The following is a 20,909-nucleotide window of genomic DNA, read 5'->3' on the forward strand; positions in this document are numbered from 1 at the left end:
AAGAGGAAGCGAACAGGACGGGAACAAAACAAGTGAGGGAAACTTTGACCCAAAAATGACAGGAAGCTATTGGCATTTACATTCTTATTTGTGGTCTTTTGTTTTGCTCTGCCTTTAAATTTTCCTAGAAAAAGGAAAACACAACCAGGGGAATTTATATCACAAAGTCTCAGTGTCAGGATGAGAAAGTGTCAGGGAAAGAGAAAGGCCCAGGATATTGGGAAGCTAGTAAAAAGTGGGTCCTGAGGGATCCACAGGGCTGTGCCAGGTCCTCAGGAGATGACTGGTCACTTTGACATGTGTTCAGTGCTGGTCTCCTGCCTTCTCAGATACCCAAGATCAGAGAGATGGGGCCACACCTGCACGTGTGCCCCAAACCAAAGACAAGACTCAGCTCAGGTATTGCACGGCTATCTTTGTCTAAGAGAGGAACTGGCAGCATATGCAAGTGCCCACCCAGCACAGTTTGGCATCACAGTGAGAGATCCAGGCAGCCGATCCTCCCTGGCGAGTTCAGTCTTCACCACACATGGCATTGTGGATGGTCTTATGGAGCCTGGATGGCAAAGATGAAGGGGTGACGGTGCTTGCCTAGTCGCAGCTCAGTGAGAGAGACCATTCTCCATTGCCCCACTCTCCATTGCCTTCAGGACCTGGGGATCCATCTGAGCACCGATCCCAAAGCAGCTTGGCTATCTGGATCCACTCAGGTTTTCCAGATCTCAGGACAGAAAGTCAGCCTGGTCTAGGACCACAAGTGGCCCACAGGACGACCAGGGTGACAGCTGGGCAAGAAAGAGCCAGTGGCACATTGCGAGGCCAGAGAACATTCAAGAAGAGGCGAGAGGCATGCAATAAGCTGTTGCCCGCATCACAGTCTCAGGGACACAGCCAGGAATGCTGATGTGATTGGATGGTTCTGACACAGCACGGGAGGGAGCCCTGCTGTAGTAGGTCTGTGAGGGAGACCACATGGGGAGACCCATGTGGATAGTGGGGATCGCCTGTGTTCCTCCAGGAAGACCAGGGTCCTTTCTTAGTGTCATGGTCCTGAAGAGCACCATGCTGGCCAGCCAGCCAGGGCGAAGTTCTCAGCTCCTCTGGGGACAGGGCTCTGGTTCCACAGGAAGACCCCAGGGAGCCAGGGTAAGGGGTTGGGGTGAAGGAAGAGGGCTGCATCCTGCTGGGAGAGATTTGGAGAGGAATGAATTTGGGCTGGAAGGAACTATGGCCTTAATGCAGAGCCAAAAGGAATTGGGAGAAATATCTGCAAAAGGACAATCGTCTTGGCCCTAGTTTAAAAAGAGAATATTGTAGCTGGGTTGGTTTTTTTCTGAAAACCACTCACATCTTAAACAGTGAAGAGGCTGGGGAGATAAAAGTCTGATCCTTTTTGGGGACCAAAAAGCCTAAGGCCAAGCCCAGTCCTCTCTCTGTGGGGGTTCGAGCCACCAAACAAGGGCAGGTGGGGAGAGCAGGGGTTCTATTCCCCAACGGCAACTCTTCTTTCCCATAAAACCAGAACACACATGACAGGATGTCCAGAGACTAAAGTGCAGAGAAGTCCAGAGAAGTCCTCTGAAAAGGAATGGGGCAGGGGGGCAGGGTTAGCCCAGAGCTACAGCTACAGATAAAACCTTGACCCTGTAGGGCACAGTCCCCTCCCCTGGGGCCTGGCCAATACTGCTGTCTGGGGCTACTTGTGGTCAGTTGCTCCCCAAGGAGTGTCCAAGTCTCAAAGATTTGGCTCACAGATGACAGAACATTGTATGACTATCCATGGTTGGTAAAGACCAGTAACCATGAAGGAGAGAGGGTGGTATTGGCTGCATTCTAGCAACCTGCTGAATCCTCGGAGTTGTGTGTGGTCAAGGGCACACAGGGTAAAAGTAGTCTCTCCAGGGGCAGGTCCGGTGATGACTGACTGACTGGGAGGCCGGCTGGGGGCAGGAGCACCTCTGGGCATGGGGAGGGGCTGCTGAGGAGCAGGTGCCCCTGTGGCGGTGTTAGGGTGTGTAGGCGGGGGGTGGCTGGAACTGGTTGATGACTTCGTACTCGGCGGGGTAGGGCTCATTCTCCTCCATCTCCGAGAGCAGCTCCAGGGCCTGCTCCTCCTCCTCTGTGGGGTAGTGGCGCAAGAGATTGGCTGCTGTGGCCAGGATGGACGCCCCGCCAGCACCTGCCACCAGGTAGAAGCTAACGGCGAAGGTGACGTACACCTGGGATCCGTGATACTTCTTATGTTGCTGCTGCTGGGCCAGGATAAGTTCAGAAGCCCAGTAAGAGAAGCCAATGACGGTAGCACACTGCAGGACTGGAGGCAAAACGGGCAGGAGGAGACAGGGTTAATGAGTGAGCACCCCACAAGCCACGAAGCTCAAACCCAGGGTAGCTGCACCCTCTAAACCCCCTTCTCAAAGAAGCAACTAGAAGGGGCTCTTCAGCCACGTGATTCTGGGACTGGGGTTGAGACAGATACAGACACCCCCTGCCCCAGACCAGCCAGTTTCTCTGTCTTCAGGACGTGGAATACTGGAGCTGCTGAAAGTCCCTAGGTGCTCAGAAGGAACAGACAAGGTCGTGCAATCCGAGCCCTGGTGTCAGCAAAAAGCCAACTCGACACTCCAGCCCTGTCCTGTCCTGTGGGGGAGGGATTACACACAACCAGAGAAGGCTGGTCTGTAGGGGGCAGAGGGGAGAATTGGGTGAGACTGTGTTTTGGAATCACTGGACAGCCAGTTCCCTCCTTGTTCCAGGGCCCGAGAGCCCAGAGGAATTTCAAAGCCTGTCCTGAGAGACCTGAGATTTCTCTTGTGATCCCCTTCACTGCCCCTGGGTGAGTGGCACAAAGTCTAGGCAGACGACACCAGCAAGCTGCCATCACACCCTCTGCTCTGGGAGAGCTAGTGTGAATATCTGGACAGGCATCTGCTTATCAGAAGAGAAATCCCCCCCCCCCCCCCGCCTCCCTCAAACACTATGCAGACTTACCTGTGAGGATGTGGGCAAAGGCATAGCGACGAGTGATCTTTAGGGCTGGGTGCTTGGGCCCGAAGACATCGAGAAGGAACGCAGAAAGACTACACAGGATGCCCAGGAAGCAGAAGGCAGCAATGACCCGAAGGAGCAACACTGTCTGGGGGTTCATGCAGAAATCTGCAGTAGAAGAACCACATCTTCAGGACTCAGGAAGCACATGGGGCAGAAAATCCCTACCTGGGTAGAGGTTTCCTTGTCTCTACCATAGTCCAGGGGAGCCAAGGGAGAACCAAAGAACAGTCTTGCTCCTGCTCCCTGCTGGCCTGCAGAAGAAGTGAGAGAGCCTCTGCTAGAAGACAGGCACCCTAGGCCTTCTTGCCTTTCTGCAAGACCAGGCAAGAGGCTGTTGATGACTCAGGAGTAGGGCTCAGGGGCTCAGGAGTAGGGTGCTGTTTGCCTTACAATGCAAGGACCTGGTTCAATTTCTGGCACCTAAAAAGATATCCAAAACCTAAAGCCCAGAAAACAAGTTTAGGCGAAAGTCAAGGCTACATTCTATTGTACTTTTCTCTGTCTCTTTTATTTGTTGTTGTTGGGCCACATCCAGCCATGTTTGGGGCTTACTCCTGGCTATGTACGCAGGGATCACTCCTGGTGAGGTTCTGGAGACCCAAGAGACCCTAACAGTTAATCACCACATTTACCCATTGTTCTAAAACAGGGTTTGAGAGGGCAGGAAATTACTTCTGGCTTCACTGCTGACACAGTCAAGGAGGCTAAGGCCAGAGGTTAATTAGTGTCAAATCTCTATTCAGCCACTGCATATTCCTTCTTGTCTAAGCTGTAGTTTAGATAAATATATCATTACAAGAAGGCATTATAAACAGACAGGGAAAGATGACAGATTGGCCCTTCACCTTCACTTTGGTTCCCTCGCTGAGCCCAAGACAAAACTGAACAATTCTGTTTGCTTTGTTTTGGGACCACACCTGCAGTACTCAGGCGTCACTCCCAGTAGCTCAGGATAAGGCAAGTATATTGAATCCAGTCCCAAAATTAAAGATATATATATTTATTTATTTATTTATTTATTTATTTATTTTTGGTTCTTGGGGAATACCTGGTGATACTTAGGCTCTGCACTCAGGAATTATTCCTGGCAGTGCTTTGGTAACCATATGGGTGCTGGAAATTGAAACTGGGTTAACCATATGCCAGGCAAATGTCTTACCCTCTCCAGCTCCTAAGGTTATTATTATTATATTTTGTTTTTTTGGCCATACCCAGGGGTGCTCAGGGGTTACTCCTGGCTCTGTGCTTAGAAATTGCTCCTGGCAGGCTTAGGTGACCATATGGGATGCCAAGAATTGAAATAGGGTACATCCCTGGTCAGCAGCATACAAGGCACATACCCTACCTACCACTGTGCTGATCACTCTGCCCCCACCCCTTTAGTTATGTTTTAAAAGGCTAATGAGACAGCTCAAGTGGCTGAGCATATGTCTAGCATATTCAAAGATTGAATTTGATCCCTAGTAATACGGCCCCAAATGCCAGTATAGACTGACCATCAGGCACATGGTAAGGTTGAGCAGCACTGAAGGTGCGCCTTAGAAAAGTTATGAGCTCGGGGCCGGGCGGTGGCGCTGGAGGTAAGGTGCCTGCCTTGCCTGCGCTAGCCTAGGACGGACCGCGGTTCGATCCCCCGGCGTCCAATATGGTCCCCCCAAGCCAGGGGCGATTTCTGAGCACATAGCCAGGAGTAACCCCTGAGCGTCAAACGGGTGTGGCCCAAAAACCAAAAAAAAAAAAAAAAAAAAAAAAAAGAAAAGTTATGAGCTCTGGGATAGCCAGAGTGATAGCACAGTGGATAGGGTATTTGCCTAGCATACAGCTGACCCAGGTTCGATCCCCAGCATCTCATATGATCCCAAGTCTGCTAGGAGTGATTTCTGAATGCAGAGCCAGGAGTAAGCACTCTGACCCATAGTACTTTTAATACTTCTTTTAATACTAGGGAAGATGTACACAGGATATGTCTCAGAGATCCTGCCTCTTCCAGAGGTAAACTGACAGCCGTTTCTTGTGTGCTTTCCAGGAAAATCTTGTGGGCATAGCTATGTTAAATATTGTCTTTGTCAAGGGTTGAAAATGTGGTTCAAGTGGTGAAGCAGGTGCTTGGTGTATGTGAGACACTGAGTTCCATCTCTGGCCCTGTGAGCCCCTGCAACATCCAAACACAGTGGTTGGAAAGATAGGAGAGGTGAAAGGGCTTGCCTTGCAGTCAACTCCAGCTCAAATCCCAGCTCCAAGAGGGTCCCCTGAGCACAGCCAGGGGTGATCTCCCAACATAGAGCCAAGAGTCAGCCCCGAGCACTGATGGGTGCAAATCCCCATCCCTCCAGTCCTCCAAAAGTGATCCTAGACAAGAACTGAGTGTTGAAAGGAGGTAAAATGATATGCACATGCCCCTTCAGTAACAGTATTCCAAACCAGTGTCTAGAAAGAAAAAAGGGAGGGAAGGAGGGAGGGAGAGAGAGAGAGAGAGAGAGAGGACTCTTTAGTGCTTTAGAGGGAAAAGAATGTAGGAGGGGGAGGAAGAGAGTGAAGCTGGGTACATTGGTGGTGGGAAATGTGCACTGGTGAAGGGATGGGTATTGGACATTGTATGAATGAAATGAAATGCAAGTGAACAATATCTTCTGACAGGCAAGGGGGACTATATGGGATGCTGGGATTTGAACCATCATCAGTCCTAGATCAGCTGCTGCAAGGCAAAGGCCCCACTGCTGTGGCCCTGCCAAACAATTTTGTTTGTTTGTTTTTGGACCACACCCGGTGACGCTCAGAGGTTACTCCTGGCTCTGCACTCAGAAATCACTCCTGGCAGGCACCAGAGACCATATGGGATGCCGGGATTCGAACCACCATCCATCCTGTATCAGCTGCTTGCAAGGCAAACATCCCACTGCTGTGCTATCTCTGCAGCCCCCAAACTATTTTTTTAATATAATTTTTATTTTGATCATAGTGTCTTACATATTGTTGACAATAACATTTTAGGTACATATTTACATAAAATCAGGGGGGATTCCCATCACCAAATTGTCCTCCCTACACCTCCGTTTTTGTCCTACCTCCCATTTCCTCTTCCCTCACCCCCAGGACGGCTAGAATATGTGGTCCCCTCTGTATCCAACCCACTACTTAGTAGTCTTGCACCTGTTTGGTCTTGATGCCTCCCTTATCTCCCCCTCTAACTGTAGGCAGGACTAGCTAGTTCAAGTTGCGTGGTTTTGCCTGAAAAAGAGAAGATAAATAAACTGGGGTAAGAGCCTAATACTCCAAAAATGGGTGGAATCCTTCTAGAGGCTCTCTTCATCGATTTGGGAGATGAAGGAGAAAAAGAAGGTGAAACACTCCATCAGTACCAAAAAAAGTGTCAATTATCCAGTGAGGACTCCAGCTATATCGATAAGCACCACAAAAAACAGATGAAAAACAAAAAACAAAAAAACAAACAAAAACAAACAAACCAAAAACACGCAATGGTCTTGAAATAAGAAACATGGCATAGCACATAACGAAAGAAAAGAAAAGAGAAAAAAATAAGTATAATTGGGGACAACGATTTCAATAATCACACCCAAACAGAGAAATCGACCAAAATAGATAGGTAAATAAAAATAATAACAACAATAATAAATGAAGGTAAAAAAATATATATGTATATAAATATATATATATATATAAATAAAATAACCAAGGTTTTGTGCTTTTTGTATTTTTGTTTTTTCCCCTCCTGCCCTGGCACAGTAAATATTGGGGTCATTCGAAAAGGAATTCACTTGGCCTAAGAAATATGGGGTTTCTCAGCCCCCAAACTATTTTAAAATTCAAATTCTAATACAGTTATTTCAATTTGACGACCAGACACACTTCCCTGGGGATGGGATCTGTGTTACTCTCCCTTCCCAGACATCAGCATATTGAGGAGCACAAAGTTGAGGCCTAGAGAGGGTGGTGAAGAGAAACAAGAGTCCCTGACTGTTCTGGATTACAGCTTTTTGAGAAAAGAACACCTGGGACAAGTTTGTCCTGCTGCTGTGACCATTCTCCGGTCCTCTCCTATGAGCAGTGCCAATGGACTGTTGTGGCTTGTTGATTTTGGTCAGCACCCAAGTCTGCCCTAGGTCCAGTCACTAGGAAGAAGGCAGTTGTTGTGTAACAGGATCCCAAGGCACTGACTTTGCTCAAGGTCACTGATGAGTCACTGGGCTGGGTTTTGTTCGAAGGCCCTGGTTCTTCCTGTCTACCTGTCCCCGACACACAGCCCTTCCACACCAGCCTGTCCAGCCAGGCACCTGACCCTGGACCCAACAGGGCCCTCCAGTGCCTGAAGTCATCACCGCCTACGACAAAGAGCCAGCCCTGCCTCTGTGGACAGGCTTGGTAGCATCCGGACATGCCAGCAGCATCAATCATGCCCTTCAGGCCCACTGGGCCTCCCAGAAAAGCCTCCAGTCACCCTGTGGCTTCTCACCTGACTTCCTCATTCATTCCCCACAGATGCTGCCTAAGGCAGCTGCCTTGCTGCCCTTGGCTGACCACACTCAAGGGGCAGCCAGGGCCTGGGGCTTAGAAGGGGTGATAAGTCTAAAGCTCTGCTATCTGGGACGACCAGAAGCTGGAGCATTATTCTGGGATTAAAGCCAGGCTGACAAAGCTATGTAAGAAACAGGCTATCCACTGGGAAAATTTGGGAATATGTGTATATATACATATATATATATATATATATACATATACATATATATATATATACATATATATATAGTAGTGCTCAGTAGAGCAGTGCTCAGGGGCCATATGGGTACTGGGGATCAAGCCAGGGTCAATTATATATAAGGAAAGTGCCCTACCTGCTGTATTATCATTCTGGCCCAAGAATCTGGGGCTTTTCTAATCTAGCTTCCTTCTGCTAAAGGTTTTGGGGTCTTGCAATGATGGGTCAGTTTAAGACATAAGGAAAGTGCCCTACCTGCTGTATTATCATTCTGGCCCAAGAATCTGGGGCTTTTCTAATCTAGCTTCCTTCTGCTAAAGGTTTTGGGGTCTTGCAATGATGGGTCAGTTTAAGACAACACAAAGCAACCAGAGGTGAAAAGGAAAGTTCTTACTGCCCTTATCAAAACAGCTCAACTTGAATGGGGACTAAGCCCTGGACACTAAGACCCCAAAAACCAAACAAATAAAAAAGAAACCCAGAAAGTATCATGCTTGGTGTTTAGTATCTGTGGCACAAATCCTAACACATACACTTGCAGACCAGCTGCCTGAGCAAGTTGCATGGCTTCCCCAAGCTTGAGACATCAGTGAAAAGCAGGATGATGGTAAAACCTTCCAAATAAAGATGTGACCCAGGAAAAAGGAAAACCAGGCATCCATATGCCTGGATGGAACCAGCAGGTGCACAGAAAAGCACTGTCTAAAAAAGTCTGCCAGTCCAGGTCTGTGTATCATGGCTCTGCTTCCTCTGGAAAGAGGAATCTCCAGGTTTCCAAGCAGGTCAGATACTGGACCCAGAGTCCAGTCAGCACAGCTGAGAGGAAATCATATGTTACAGGGTAATGAAAACCAATGAAGACAGAGCACAGGGAGAGCCTGACTCTTTCCCCTCTTCTGTGATTGCTGTAGTCTACCCTGTGGAATCTCCTATTGGATACCAAATGTTCTTAATTTGTTTTGTTTTGGGCCACACCCAGTGGCACGCATGAGTGTGCAGGGGTTACTCCTGGCTCTATGCTCAGAAACTACTTTGGTTTGGGGGACCATATGGGATGCCAGGGATCGATCCAGGGTCTGTCCTGAGTCAGCCGTGTACAAGGCAAACACCCTACCACTGTGCAACTTCTCTGGCCCTGAAGTTCCTAATTTTCAAGTTGGCCACCAGCAAGCAGGCAGAAGCTTGGTCAATGAAGAACTGTAAACAGCAGAACACCACCACAGTGTCTGGGGTAAGGCAACACATTTTTATGGAGTCCAAATCTGGCCAGAATTATAGTTTAGAAAGGATATAGAACAATGGAGAACCTGCTCCAGGATCTTGTTTTTATATTTTATAGGCTTTTCAGGAGGAGGCTTACAATAGGGTCACAAGAACGGAATAAGAACTGAAATAAAGGACAAGAAATAGAAATGAGGGTCCAGAGGGATAGTACAGCAGGGAAGATGCTTGCTTTGCAAGTAACTGACCTGGATTCAATCCCTGACACCCCATGTGGTCTCCAGAGTTCATCCAGGAACTATCCCTGAGCACAGACTTGGCAGTAAACCCTGAGCACCACTGGGCATAAAATGAAACTGAAATAAGACCACTGTTTTATAGTAGTGGGAGAGAATGAAAGTAAAATCAGTTCTACCTCTGCCACCTATGTGGCCCTTCTCTGAATCACAAATCCCTGGGACCTGGGCATAAGGACCAGCCATCAAATTGCCTCTCTCGATCCCAGGACTTCTGGAAGCCTCCCTCAGGAGCAGCTGAAAGGGGATGAACATCTGGATACTCTTTTGGTGATTTGAACACTAAGTCCGCAGGACCTCATAACACCCGAGGAAAACTGCAAAGGTATGGATGCAGGGTGGAACTGGCCTTCGAATGACAGAGAACACATGAGTATGCAAGGGCAGGGGAAGGTGCTGAGAGAAAACAACATCCAGCCTCCAGTCAAACCTGATGGCTTTTAGCCAAGAGCTTCCCACCAGATCAAAGGCTGTATGTCACAGAGCTGCCTCATGAGATTTACTTCTAATTCATGAACCAGCTTGTCGAAGGCTTCAATACAATGAACCTAGAAGTCAACCAAGGCCCCCAACTTTTCCTCCACAACATTCTCATAGAGTCTCAAAAATGCAAAAGCAAGTGGCAAGCAGTCAGTGAACTTTCAGAGGCAAAGGCAGACTGTAAGGAGAGGGTTTTTCCGACTAGTCCTGCGAAATAGCCTGTGATTACACAAGAAACAAGCCCATTTCCTAAACGCCCCCTGGTACGGATCTTTTAAGAGGAAACATAAAACTGCCTTACTGGAAGGGCTTTTGTGAGGCATCACAGCCAGGGAGTAACAGAAAGAGAAAATCTGAAGACCTTCAAGATTAACTCAAAGGATCTTGTGGGTGAGGACTGTGCTGCTAAGGACCGTTAGGGGTCCACTGGCTACGTGTGTGTGTGTGTGTGTGTGTGTGTGTGTGTGTGTGTGTGTGTGTGTGTGTGTGTGTGTGTGTGTGTGTGTGTGTGGTGGGGGAATCAAAGGCAAATAGTGCAGTACTGTTGTGACCCCATTCACCCTATACCCTCTTTCCAGGAGACAGGGCTGGGTAGGATGAGTTCCAAGGCTCTCTGGGACCGATCTCCCCCTCGTCAGAAAGACCAAGCAAGTCCTGCTAGGGTCCTCTTTCCAACGATGCCTGGTTGGGAAGAAGAGAAGGATGGAGATCAACCAAGCCTAAAAATTTAGCTCAGCTGTTTCATTTGATCTAACTCCAGGACCCATCTCTAGAAACCTTAATGCCGGTGGTTTTACTGCAACTGATGTCTGGTGACCCAAACTGCCCTAGACACCCCTATTTTTTTATCCCCCCCAACAAACTGACCACGAAAAGATTCACCGGCATAGTCGCTGAAAATAATTTTTTAAATCCTAGTCACTGCAAGTCCTTTTTGTCCATCAGTCGAGCTGCACATGGGTCCTGGTTCCCTCATCTCTCCCTTCTTTTTTTTTTTTTTTTTGGGGGGGGGGGGTGTCACACCTGGCGGTGCTCTGGGGTTCCTCCTGGCTCTGTGATCAAAAATCGCTCCTGGCAGGCTCAAAGGGGGGAGCCTATGGGATTCGAACCACCGTCCTTCTGCATGCCAGGCAAAATGCTTTACCTCCATGCTATCTCTCCATCCCTTCTGCCAAGCAAGGACAGCAGCAGCATCCTAAAATAGCAGCAGTCCGGATTAGCAGCGGTGGGGCGGGCGGGCGGATTAGGGGTTCGGCCAGACCCCACACGGAGCCAGCCACCTGCTTGGGCACGGGCTGGGTGGGTGTTGGGGCAGCTCGCTAGCTTGCGTTGCATTGCACTCACCTTTCAGCAGGTCCGGGTGCACGTAGCCCAGCACGTCGGAGACCCCCAGCTCCTGGCGGGTGCAGGTGCCGCCGTGGATGTGCAGCCAGGCGGGCTCGGCCAGGGCGGTGCAGAGCGCCGTGATGGACAGGGCGCCCGGCAGCGCCGACGCCAGGCTGCGCTCCGGCTGCTTGGGCAGGGCGCTGCCGCCCGGGCTTCGGCGCCGCCGCCCGCCGGGCAGCCCCGCGCCTCCCGGGGCGTACATGCCCGGGGCCCCCCGCCGCTGCTGGGGTCGCTGCTGGGGGTCCTGGAGCCGGCCTGGGGCGGGGCGGGGCGGGGCGAGGAGAGCGAGGCTGCAAGGAAGGGCCGTGCAGCCGGGAGGGACGGAGGGAGGCCTGGAGCCGCAGCCCCGGAGACTGCAGGGTCAGACTCGGGATCGGCGCCGCCCCGCGCCGCCCCAGTCCCTCGCGCTCGGTCCCGCCGCGGAGCTGAGCCTCGGCACGGCAGGACGGCGGCGGCGGCGGTGACAGGCCAGGCCCAGCCCCGCAACGCCCCGACCGACCCGGGCCCAGCCACTTCCGGCTTCCTCCTCCTTCCCCCGGCTCGGGGCCCGCCTTTTCCGGCTCTCGAACGCGCCCCCCGCGCGAGGTCTCACGGGATTTGTAGTCGAACGCTGCGATGCACTGAGCTGCGAACTAGAGTCAAACTACACGTCCCAGGGGGCATTGCGCGGCGGCCCGGGGCCTCAGGCGGAAGCGGAGCGAGCATCGCTTCTCCCCCGCGCGGGACCTCATGGAACTTGTAGTTCGTTCCACGCGGTGCTCTCGGCTGCGGACCGACGAGCCGAACTACATTTCCCAGGGGGCATTGCGCGGCGCCCCCCCCTCCCCCGGCGAGTGGAGATTGCTGCGCCCAGTGGGACTGGACTTGCCGTCGCCTCGCCATGAAAGAGTCGCTCGTGCTGCTGGGCCGCGTCCCAGCGCACCCCGACTCCCGCTGCTGGTTCCTGGCCTGGAACCCCCAGGGGACGCTGCTGGCCTCGTGCGGCGGCGACCGACAAGTCCGCATCTGGGGCAAGGAGGGTAAGGCCTGCTGGGCTTCCACCTACGAGGGCCTGATGCTAGGGCAAGGTGCTAGAGGCGGCCTTGCATTGGGTTGGGGGACAAGTGTCACCATTGCCTAGGCAGGGAGGGAAGGGCTGCAGTGGAGACTGGGAGGTAGCGTTGACTTCCTGTGGTGTGAGATATCCCAGGGGGCCTTGGTTGAGTCAGTCGGACATGGAAATGAGGTCAGTCTCTCCTCACCCCACCCCCAAATCTGGGGTCCGCAGGATGCATGCCGCCAGAAGTAGAATCATTCTATTCTATCTTTGCAACAAGGTGGTGTTACATAAGTAGAGTAGCCGTGTGTCTCTGGGTAGTTCGGGGTGCTCCCTGCACTAGAGATTGTCCTTTTGCCCCCCCCCCCCCCGACTTCTCATGCACCAGCTCGAGCCTGGCCAGTTCTCACTTTCTAGGTGACAGCTGGATCTGCAAGTCTGTCCTGTCCGAAGGCCACCAGCGCACGGTGCGCAAGGTGGCCTGGTCTCCCTGTGGGAATTACCTGGCCTCTGCCAGCTTCGACGCTACCACCTGCATCTGGAAGAAGAACCAGGATGACTTTGAGGTAACTAACCACTACTGGGCAGCTGTTGCCTGTTTGCTCCCCAGGGCACGGACCCGCCTCTCTTAGGTGGAACTACCAACTGGACCGCAGGCAGCTGAGCTCTTGTATTGGCTCTGTTCATATATATATTTATTTATTTATTTTTTTGGGTGGGGGGCCATATCTGGCAGTGCTCAGGGCTTACTCTTGGCTCTGCGCTCAGTAATTATTCCTGGCGGGTTTGAGGAGCCATATGGGATACCAGGGATCTAACCTGTACTGTACTTGTTGATTTGCTCCTCATTCCTCTTTATAGTGTGTCACTACTCTGGAGGGCCATGAAAATGAGGTCAAATCTGTGGCCTGGGCCCCATCTGGTAACCTCCTGGCTACCTGCAGCAGAGACAAGAGCGTGTGGGTCTGGGAAAGTGAGTCCAGAGCACCAGGGGTACAGTTGGAAAGTGGGGCAGGCGCTCCCCCCTCCTTGTGTTCCTGATGGGCTTGGCTCATGAGCTTTCTCCCACAGTTGATGAAGAAGATGAGTACGAGTGTGTTAGTGTCCTCAACTCCCATACACAGGATGTGAAGCATGTGGTTTGGCATCCAAGCCAAGAGGTAAGAAGTGGGAAGGAATTGTGGTATCGAGGGTTGTGTCCAGCCTTCCTCCAGCTCTTCTTCATCCTCAACCTGACTGTCCTTGAGAAGTCTGTCTCTCAGCACAAGTCTGGGGGCTGCACTGTTCAAGCACAGAAAGACGTTGGAACCACAAACATTTCCTACGCTATACATGTTTTCCCTCTCGCCCAGTTGCTAGCCTCTGCCAGCTACGACGACACAGTGAAGCTCTACCGAGAGGAAGAAGACGACTGGGTGTGCTGTGCCACTCTTGAGGGCCATGAATCTACCGTGTGGAGTTTGGCATTTGACCCCAGTGGTCAGCGTCTCGCCTCTTGCAGTGACGACCGTACTGTGCGCATCTGGCGCCAGTATCTACCAGGCAACGAGCAAGGTGAGGGGTTGATGGGCCAGCTAAAGACAGTTGTGCTCTCCTGTGGTTTAAGTCTAGTAGGAACTAAGACACAGATGACACAGGACTTAGCAAGTAGGGGCCCTGTGCTATGAGGGGCTCCAGAGTACAGGAGCACTCAGGGTAAGCAGGCCAAGAGAAACCAGACTTGAAAGGATATGTAGGATTTGCACAGGAAGATAATTCTGGGTGAAACCAGTCATGTGAACAAAGGCATTGACAATTGGAAAACCTAGACTTATCAGCAACAGTGGTTCATTTAGATGGAACAAAGGGTATTAAGCGTTTGGAGAGAAATAAAGTGGGATAAACTGTCTGGTGTTAGTCTAACCAGCAAAAGGATTTTTATTTTTTGGATTTAGGGCCACACTAGAGATGCTTAGAGTATCCTGGCTCTGCACTCAGGGACTAATTCCTGTCACACCTGGGGGGCATATGGGATGCTAGAGCTCGAACCTGGGCTGGTTGTGGACAAGGCAAACACCCTTGTACTGTTAGCTGCTGTACTGTCACCTGACCCTAGCTAAAAGATTTTTTTCTTTTTTTGGGCCACACCCGTTTTGATACTCAGGGGTTACTCCTGGCTAAGCGCTCAGAAATTGCCCCTGGCTTGGGGAGACCATTTGGGACACCGGGGGATCGAACTGCGGTCCTTCCTTGGCTAGTGCTTGCAAGGCAGACACTTTACATCTAGCGCCACCTCACCGGCCCCTTATTTTTCTTTTTTGGTTTTTGGGCTACAGCCAGTGATGCTCAGGGGTTACTCCTGGCCTGCACTCAGAAATCGCTCCTGGCTTAGGGGACCATACGGGATGCTGGGGATCGAACCGTGGTCTGTCCTAGGTTAGCGCATGCAAGGCAAATGCCCTTCCTCTTGTGCCACCCTAGCAAAAAGATTTTTTGTTTTTTTTGTTTTTGGGCCACACCCGGCGGTGCTCAGGGTTTACTCCTAGCTATCTGCTCAGAAATAGCTCCTGGCAGGCACGGAGGACCATATGGGATGCCGGGATTCGAACCAACCACCTTAGGTCCTGGATCTTCTGCTTGCAAGGCAAACACCGCTGTGCTATCTCTCCGGCCCTGCAAAAAGATTTTTAAAGGACAGCATTTGGTACTGAGAGATTGCTCAAGGGGCTAAGGGCCTGCCTGCTTCGTATAGGGTGCTGAACCAATAGTAGCCTCTGAGCATATTCGGTCCTGACCTAAGAACCAACAGAAATACATGTTGGGCTGCAGAGAAAGTACAGTGGATAATGTTTGATCCCTGCACTGCATATGGTCACCTGAGCACTGGTAGGAGTGATCCCTGAGCACAAGGCCAGGAGTGATTCTGGAGCATAATGCCAGACTGGGGTCAAGGACGAAATTTAGCAGTAACATATAAGGCCCTGGGTTAGATCAAATATCTGATAGGCAGTCTGGCCAAATTTGGAAGAAGATGGGCAATCGGGATGAGGAATGAAGAGGATGCAGGGCATGCGTAGGGAAGGGAAAATTAGGAATGCAGTTGGGCAGTTGTTCCCAAGGGGCTAAGTAGCCATATACTGAAAGCTCAGTCTGTCATGCAGGGGTGGCATGCAGCGGCTCTGACCCCAGCTGGAAGTGCATCTGCACCCTGTCAGGATTCCACTCCAGGACCATTTACGACATTGCCTGGTAAGACACACCCCCTCACTCGCCCCTGTCATCCCCACCTCAGAGTGAGTGTAGAACAGAGACCTGCTTGTCCACAGACCTGAGTAGGTGGGATTTGAGCAGACACATCTATTCCTGAGCAGACCAAGCCGGGTCTGCAGGTATGTGGATGGTCTGTCTGGCTGCACTGAGAGCAAGTCTGGAAATAGAGAGCCTGAATTTGGGGGCTAGCGTTGTGATGGTTTGATCACACCCATTCTACCCTCCTGGAATCTAAAAGTCACCCTATCATTGTAGGCCTCATCTTACTCAGAAATAATGCTAAATATTGGGGCCATTTGCCTTGCATGCTGCCAACCTGGGATGGACCTGGGTTCAATCTCTGGCATTCTCTATGGTCCCCCAAGCCTGCGAGTGATGATTTCTGAGTCAGAGTCAGGAGAGCCACTGGGTATGGCCCTAAAACAAACAAACAAAAAAGAAGGGCCGGAGAGATAGCATGGAAGTAGGGTATTTGTTTTGTATGCAGAAGGACGGTGGTTCCAATCCCCGGCATCCCATATGGTCCCCTAAGCCTGCCAGGAGTGATTTCTGAGCGTAGAGCTAGGAGTAACCCCTGAGCGCTGACCCAAAAAACGGAAAATGGGGGCGCTTGATTCTACAATAGCTTATGTTGTGAACCAGTTGAAGATAACAGAGACTATTGTAGAATCAAGCGCCCCCATTTCACTGTTAAAGATTATTAAGTCGGGGGCCAGAGAGATAGCATGGAGGTAAGGCATTTGCCTTTTTTTTTTTTTGGGTCACACCCGGTGATGCTCAGGGGTTATTCCTGGCTGTGCGCTCAGAAGTCGCTCCTGGCTTGGGGGACCATATGGGACACCGGGGGATCGAACCGCGGTCCATCCAAGGCTAGCGCAGGCAAAGCAGGCACCTTACCTCTAGCGCCACCGCCTGGCCCCTGGCATTTGCCTTTCATGAAGGAAGTCATCGGTTCGAATCCTGGCATCCCATATGGTCCCCCGAGCCTTCCAGGAGCAATTTCTGAGCCTGGAGCCTGGGGGTGTGTCTTACCAGGCACTGCCGGGTGTGACCCAAAAACCACACACACAAAAAAAAGATGATTAAGTCGGACCAAAGCAGACTCCACAGGCTGAGCACATGCCTTATATGTTGGAACCCTTCAGTTTGATCCTTGGGTCCACATGATCTAACAATCATTGTTAAGAACAGTTCCTGAACATGGAACTGGGAGTGACCCTGAACATTGGCCCCAGAGCACTGGTGTTTTCAAATGCTCCCCCTCCCCCAAAAAAACGACAACAGACCCCAGCTCATGGAAAGAAAAATTTTTATAATAAGCTAAGGGAGAAAAGTAGTATTATTCTACAATCCGAATTTTATGTAATTGTTATGTCAGAGCCTCTGTAGCACGTAGAGATATTTTTTTGTTTACGGGGCATATCAACACTTTCCAGGGGTTATTCCTGGCAGTGCTCGGAGGACCATATGGGGTGCCAGAGATAGAACCTGGGTTGGCGTGTGCAAGGCAAATGCCCTACCTGCTATGCTATCGCTCTGGCCCTTGACAAGAGGTTTATAGCTAAGGGGTGAAGCAGGACTGAGGCTTTGGAAATGTCTCTTCTAGATGAGGTCCTATTAGTGTGTGAGCGGTCATTCTCAGCTACACTGATACCCGTGTTCATCCTAGGTGTCAGCTGACAGGGGCTCTGGCTACAGCCTGTGGGGATGATGCTATCCGGATATTTGAGGAGGACCCCAGCTCAGATCCGCAGCAGCCCACCTTCTCCCTCATCGCCCACTTGCCTCAGGCCCATTCTCAGGATGTCAACTGTGTGGCCTGGAACCCCAAAGAAGAGGGCCTCCTGGCCTCTTGTAGTGATGATGGGGAGCTGGCTTTCTGGAAATATCAGCGGCCTGAGGGCCTCTGAGCCACCTTTGTTCTGGACAGAATCATGGTTCTCCAGAAAAGACTTTTCTCAGCTCTGGAGATGACCTGGAAGAGTATTCTTGACTTTCATCTACTTTGGCTTCTTCTATTAGGGCTTGAAAGAAGCATTAAGCCACATAAACACTCTTTCTGCTTCTTTGAGTTGGTAAACAACTTCACATTGCCCAGTAGTTAGGCCAGATTTTGTGCTTTAGGATCGCGCTTTCTTAGACCTTTCTGAAATCACAAACTTTGTGGAAATAAACTGTGAAGTCACAAATCTTGCTAAGGATGGTCACTTAAAAAAAAAAATTTCTGGGGCCGGAGTGGTGGTGCAGCAGTAGGGCGTTTTCCTTGCACGTGGCTGACCTAGGATGGACCGCTGTTCTATTCCCCAGCATCCCATATGGTCCCCGAAGCCAGGAGCGATTTCTGAGCAGAGAGCCAGGAGTAACCACTGAGCATCACTGGGTGTGGTCCAAAAACCAGAGAATAAAAAAAAAATCCCACATTGATGGGGCTGGAGTACAGCAGGTAGTGTTTGCCTTGCTTGTGGCAGACCCAGGTTCAATCCTTAGCATCTCATATGGTCCCCTGAACATTACCAGGAATGACCCAAGCACCTCCGCATGTGGCCCAAAATCAAAACAAAAAGACAACAAAAATCCCACATTGAATCCTTTTTCCTGAACTAGATCCTGTCTTAGATCTGGGCCAATTCTATTTCAGACTGTTGCTGGGATGTTAAAGTAGTATCCTAGTTTAGAAAGTGACATACCCTTCTTCCCTCAGATGCCCGTGTACTTTCCTTCTCTCAGTTGCTGTGACTACAACCAGAGAATGCTAAAAAATAAATGGAAGAATGTAAACCCTTGTTGAACCCTAAACAGGACAGTATAGTCTTAGCCTATCAGTTTCTCAATGATGATGGGAAATAGAGGTGGGGAACAAAATAATCTTTTAAAGATAGGCTGTAACTTTCTAAAGCAGCTCTCCAACATTTTCTACCCCTGTGGATGGGCTAATAAGCTCCATGAATCAACATTTAACCATTAAGATGGGAGACCAATGGCTTCACACCTGTGGACCAGCAAGGGTCTGGATAGCGACTACAGACCCTGTTCTAAACTAAGTCTAACAGTATGTACATAATATACACAGGTGTATTTGTGCTATTAAAGTCTCATGGTGGAAGATCAGGAAAAAAGGCAATCTGGGAGTTGGGCTATGATATTTTGCAGGTGTGAAGCCCCAGGCTGTATCCAACATACCACCAAAATGTGTCTGGAAAGGCACCTTAGGGAAGTTCTTGTGAAAGGGAGACACTGCCTTGGCCACTCCTTTATTTTCACTCGGATTGTTTGACTGCAACTTCCAAGTAGGTTTCAAGCCCGTCCTCAAAGGTGCAACCTTCATTTTTACTTTGTTTTTGTTTTTTTTGGTCCACACCTGGCATTGCTCAGGGGTTACTCTTGGCTCCATGCTCAGAAATTGTTCCTGACAGGCTCGGGGGACCATATGGGACACCGGGATTTGAACCAATGACCTTCTGCATGAAAGGCAAACGCCTTACCCTCCATGCTATCTTTCCGGCCCCTCATTTTTATTTTTTATACCACAGAAATCATGACCATGTTATTTCCAGAAGACTGCGGTTGTCTTGCAATCATCCCTAAATCACCAACAGGGGTCATTTGGGGCAGAACCAGGAAATAGCCCTTGAGCATGGCTGGATGTGGTCCAACCATCACCTCCTTCATCTCCAAAATAGGACAACTGAGGTTCCAAAATGTGGTCTGATCCCTGAAGGCCTGAAAGCTTTGTGGGACGGGAGGTGGCCTTGAGAGGTCAGCAGATGCTAGCTTCACTTAGAAATATTCACATAGGGCCAGAGATGGTATGGAGGTAGGGTGTTTGCCTTGCATGCAGAATGACAGTGGTTTGAATCCCGGCATCCCAAGCCTGCCAGGAGTAACCTCTGAGCATCACCAGAAGTTACCCAAAAAACAAATAAAAAGAAATATAACTGCTTTAAATCTTGACCCTGGAAAACATTTTGTGACAGCAGGAAGCATATATAAAGCACTTCTCACTGAAGAATGATTATCTTTGGCCAGAGCAATCGTACAGTAGGCAGGGTGCTTGTTTTGCATGTGGCCAACCCGGTTTGATCCCTAGGACCTCATATGGTCTTGCCAGAAGTAAGTCCTGAACAATGCTAGTGTGCGCCCCCCCCCCCCCAAATCAAAAAAAAAAAAAAAGACCATCTTGAAAACAGCTAGACAATTGCTTTTCTGGCATATATTTTTTTAAAAAGATTTTGTTATTGGGCCATACCCAGTGGTGCTTAGTAAACTTTATTATCCCTGGGTCTACAATCAGCAATCACTTCTGGTGGGCTTAAGGGACCATAAGGAGTGCCAGTTATTGAACCAGGGTCTGGCCTAATCAAATTTTTATTTGAAAGTAACAAATTTCGAAAATAAAAGTAACAAATTTTGCAATTTAGATTTGGCCTTTTGGCATTCACTTCAAGAGAAATGGATAATGTTGCCAGTGATAAAATGGTGGTTGCTTTCAAACAAGATTAATTTCGAGAAACTTTTTTTTTTTTTTGGATCATACCCGGTGATGCTCAGGGATTACTTCTGGCTCTGTGCTCAGAAATTGCTCCTGGCAGGCTCGAGGGACCATATAGGATGCAAGATTCAAACTACTGTCTGTCCTGGATTGGTGGTGTGCAAGGCAAATGCCCTGCTGCTGTGCTATCTCTCCAGCCCCAATTTTGAGAAACTTCTATTGCTACCATGAGTTTAGCATCTTCACAGTACTTCAAACTTTTCTCAGTGCTGATATTAACAGATTCTGTAGAATGGAAACTTAGGACATTAGAAAAGAGTCGCATTCATTCCTTGAAGCATTATTTTTCAAGACTGTCAACTGTTAAAATCTTTTAAAAAAAAAGACACAGGGGGCTGGAGAGGTGGCATGGAGGTAGGCGTTTGCCTTGCACGCAGAAGGATGGTGGTTTGAATCCCAGCATCCCATATGGTCCCCCGAGCCTGCCAGGAGCGATTCCTGAGCATAGAGGCAGGAGTAATCCTGAGTGCTGCCAGGTGTGACTCAAAAACCAAAAAAAATATAAAAAATAAAAATCTTTTGTGGGTCACAATTACTCAAGAGTGATCCAATAGGGGCCAGTGAGGTGGCGCTAGAGGTAAGGTGTCTGCCTTGCAAGCACTAGCCAAGAAAGGACCGCAGTTCGATCCCCCCGTGTCCCATATAGTCCCGCCAAGCCAGGGGCAATTTCTGAGCACTTAGCCAGGAGTAACCCCTAAGCATCAAACGGGTGTGGCCCCAAAAAACAAAAATAAACAAAAAAAAAGAGTGATCCAATAGCTTATGGTATCAGATTTTAATCAGGTCAGCCATGTGTAGCACAAGCACCTAATACCTAATACCCTCTTTCAGCAGCTGATGCCTTTTTACTCTCTTCCTTTAGATACTTCCTTATAGGAACAGACACTGAACATCGTTGAGAACCTCTAGCCTGTTCATCTCACCTTA

The 20,909-nt window shown here is 49.8% G+C and overlaps 2 protein-coding genes across 2 annotated transcripts; one reads left to right on the top strand and one right to left on the bottom strand.

The window, feature by feature from the left end:
• Window positions 1–1,955: 1,955 nt before the first annotated feature.
• Window positions 1,956–11,367, bottom strand: TMEM127 (transmembrane protein 127). The gene is made up of 3 exons (XM_049785105.1): window positions 11,107–11,367; window positions 2,992–3,156; window positions 1,956–2,314 (listed from the first exon to the last, which is right to left on the bottom strand). Exons 1-3 carry the CDS (start codon window positions 11,348–11,350, stop codon window positions 2,007–2,009), a joined length of 717 nt encoding a protein of 238 aa, XP_049641062.1. The 5' UTR covers window positions 11,351–11,367; the 3' UTR covers window positions 1,956–2,006.
• Window positions 11,368–11,983: 616 nt separating this feature from the next.
• On the top strand, window positions 11,984–17,622 carry CIAO1 (cytosolic iron-sulfur assembly component 1). Its single transcript, XM_049785087.1, has 7 exons — window positions 11,984–12,167; window positions 12,602–12,750; window positions 13,046–13,157; window positions 13,256–13,344; window positions 13,537–13,738; window positions 15,325–15,412; window positions 17,103–17,622. Exons 1-7 carry the CDS (start codon window positions 12,029–12,031, stop codon window positions 17,341–17,343), a joined length of 1,020 nt encoding a protein of 339 aa, XP_049641044.1. The 5' UTR covers window positions 11,984–12,028; the 3' UTR covers window positions 17,344–17,622.
• The last annotated feature ends 3,287 nt before the right edge of the window (window positions 17,623–20,909 follow it).

The sequence above is a fragment of the Suncus etruscus genome, chromosome 12 (genome assembly GCF_024139225.1).
Source record: "Suncus etruscus isolate mSunEtr1 chromosome 12, mSunEtr1.pri.cur, whole genome shotgun sequence".
NCBI lineage: Eukaryota > Metazoa > Chordata > Mammalia > Eulipotyphla > Soricidae > Suncus > Suncus etruscus.

What these genes read in the sequence shown, in the direction of transcription:
- CIAO1 (XM_049785087.1), top strand. Translation starts at nt 12,029, where the DNA reads ATGAAAGAGTCGCTCGTGCTGCTGGGCCGCGTCCCAGCGCACCCCGAC. An exon ending in GAGCGTGTGGGTCTGGGAAA is followed by an intron (nt 13,158 to 13,255) that starts GTGAGTCCAGAG and finishes TTTCTCCCACAG; the next exon opens with TTGATGAAGAAGATGAGTAC. An exon ending in TTTGGCATCCAAGCCAAGAG is followed by an intron (nt 13,345 to 13,536) that starts GTAAGAAGTGGG and finishes CCTCTCGCCCAG; the next exon opens with TTGCTAGCCTCTGCCAGCTA.
- TMEM127 (XM_049785105.1), bottom strand. Translation starts at nt 11,350, where the DNA reads ATGTACGCCCCGGGAGGCGCGGGGCTGCCCGGCGGGCGGCGGCGCCGA. An exon ending in GCACCCGGACCTGCTGAAAG is followed by an intron (nt 3,157 to 11,106) that starts GTGAGTGCAATG and finishes CTTCTACTGCAG; the next exon opens with ATTTCTGCATGAACCCCCAG. An exon ending in CTTTGCCCACATCCTCACAG is followed by an intron (nt 2,315 to 2,991) that starts GTAAGTCTGCAT and finishes TTTTGCCTCCAG; the next exon opens with TCCTGCAGTGTGCTACCGTC.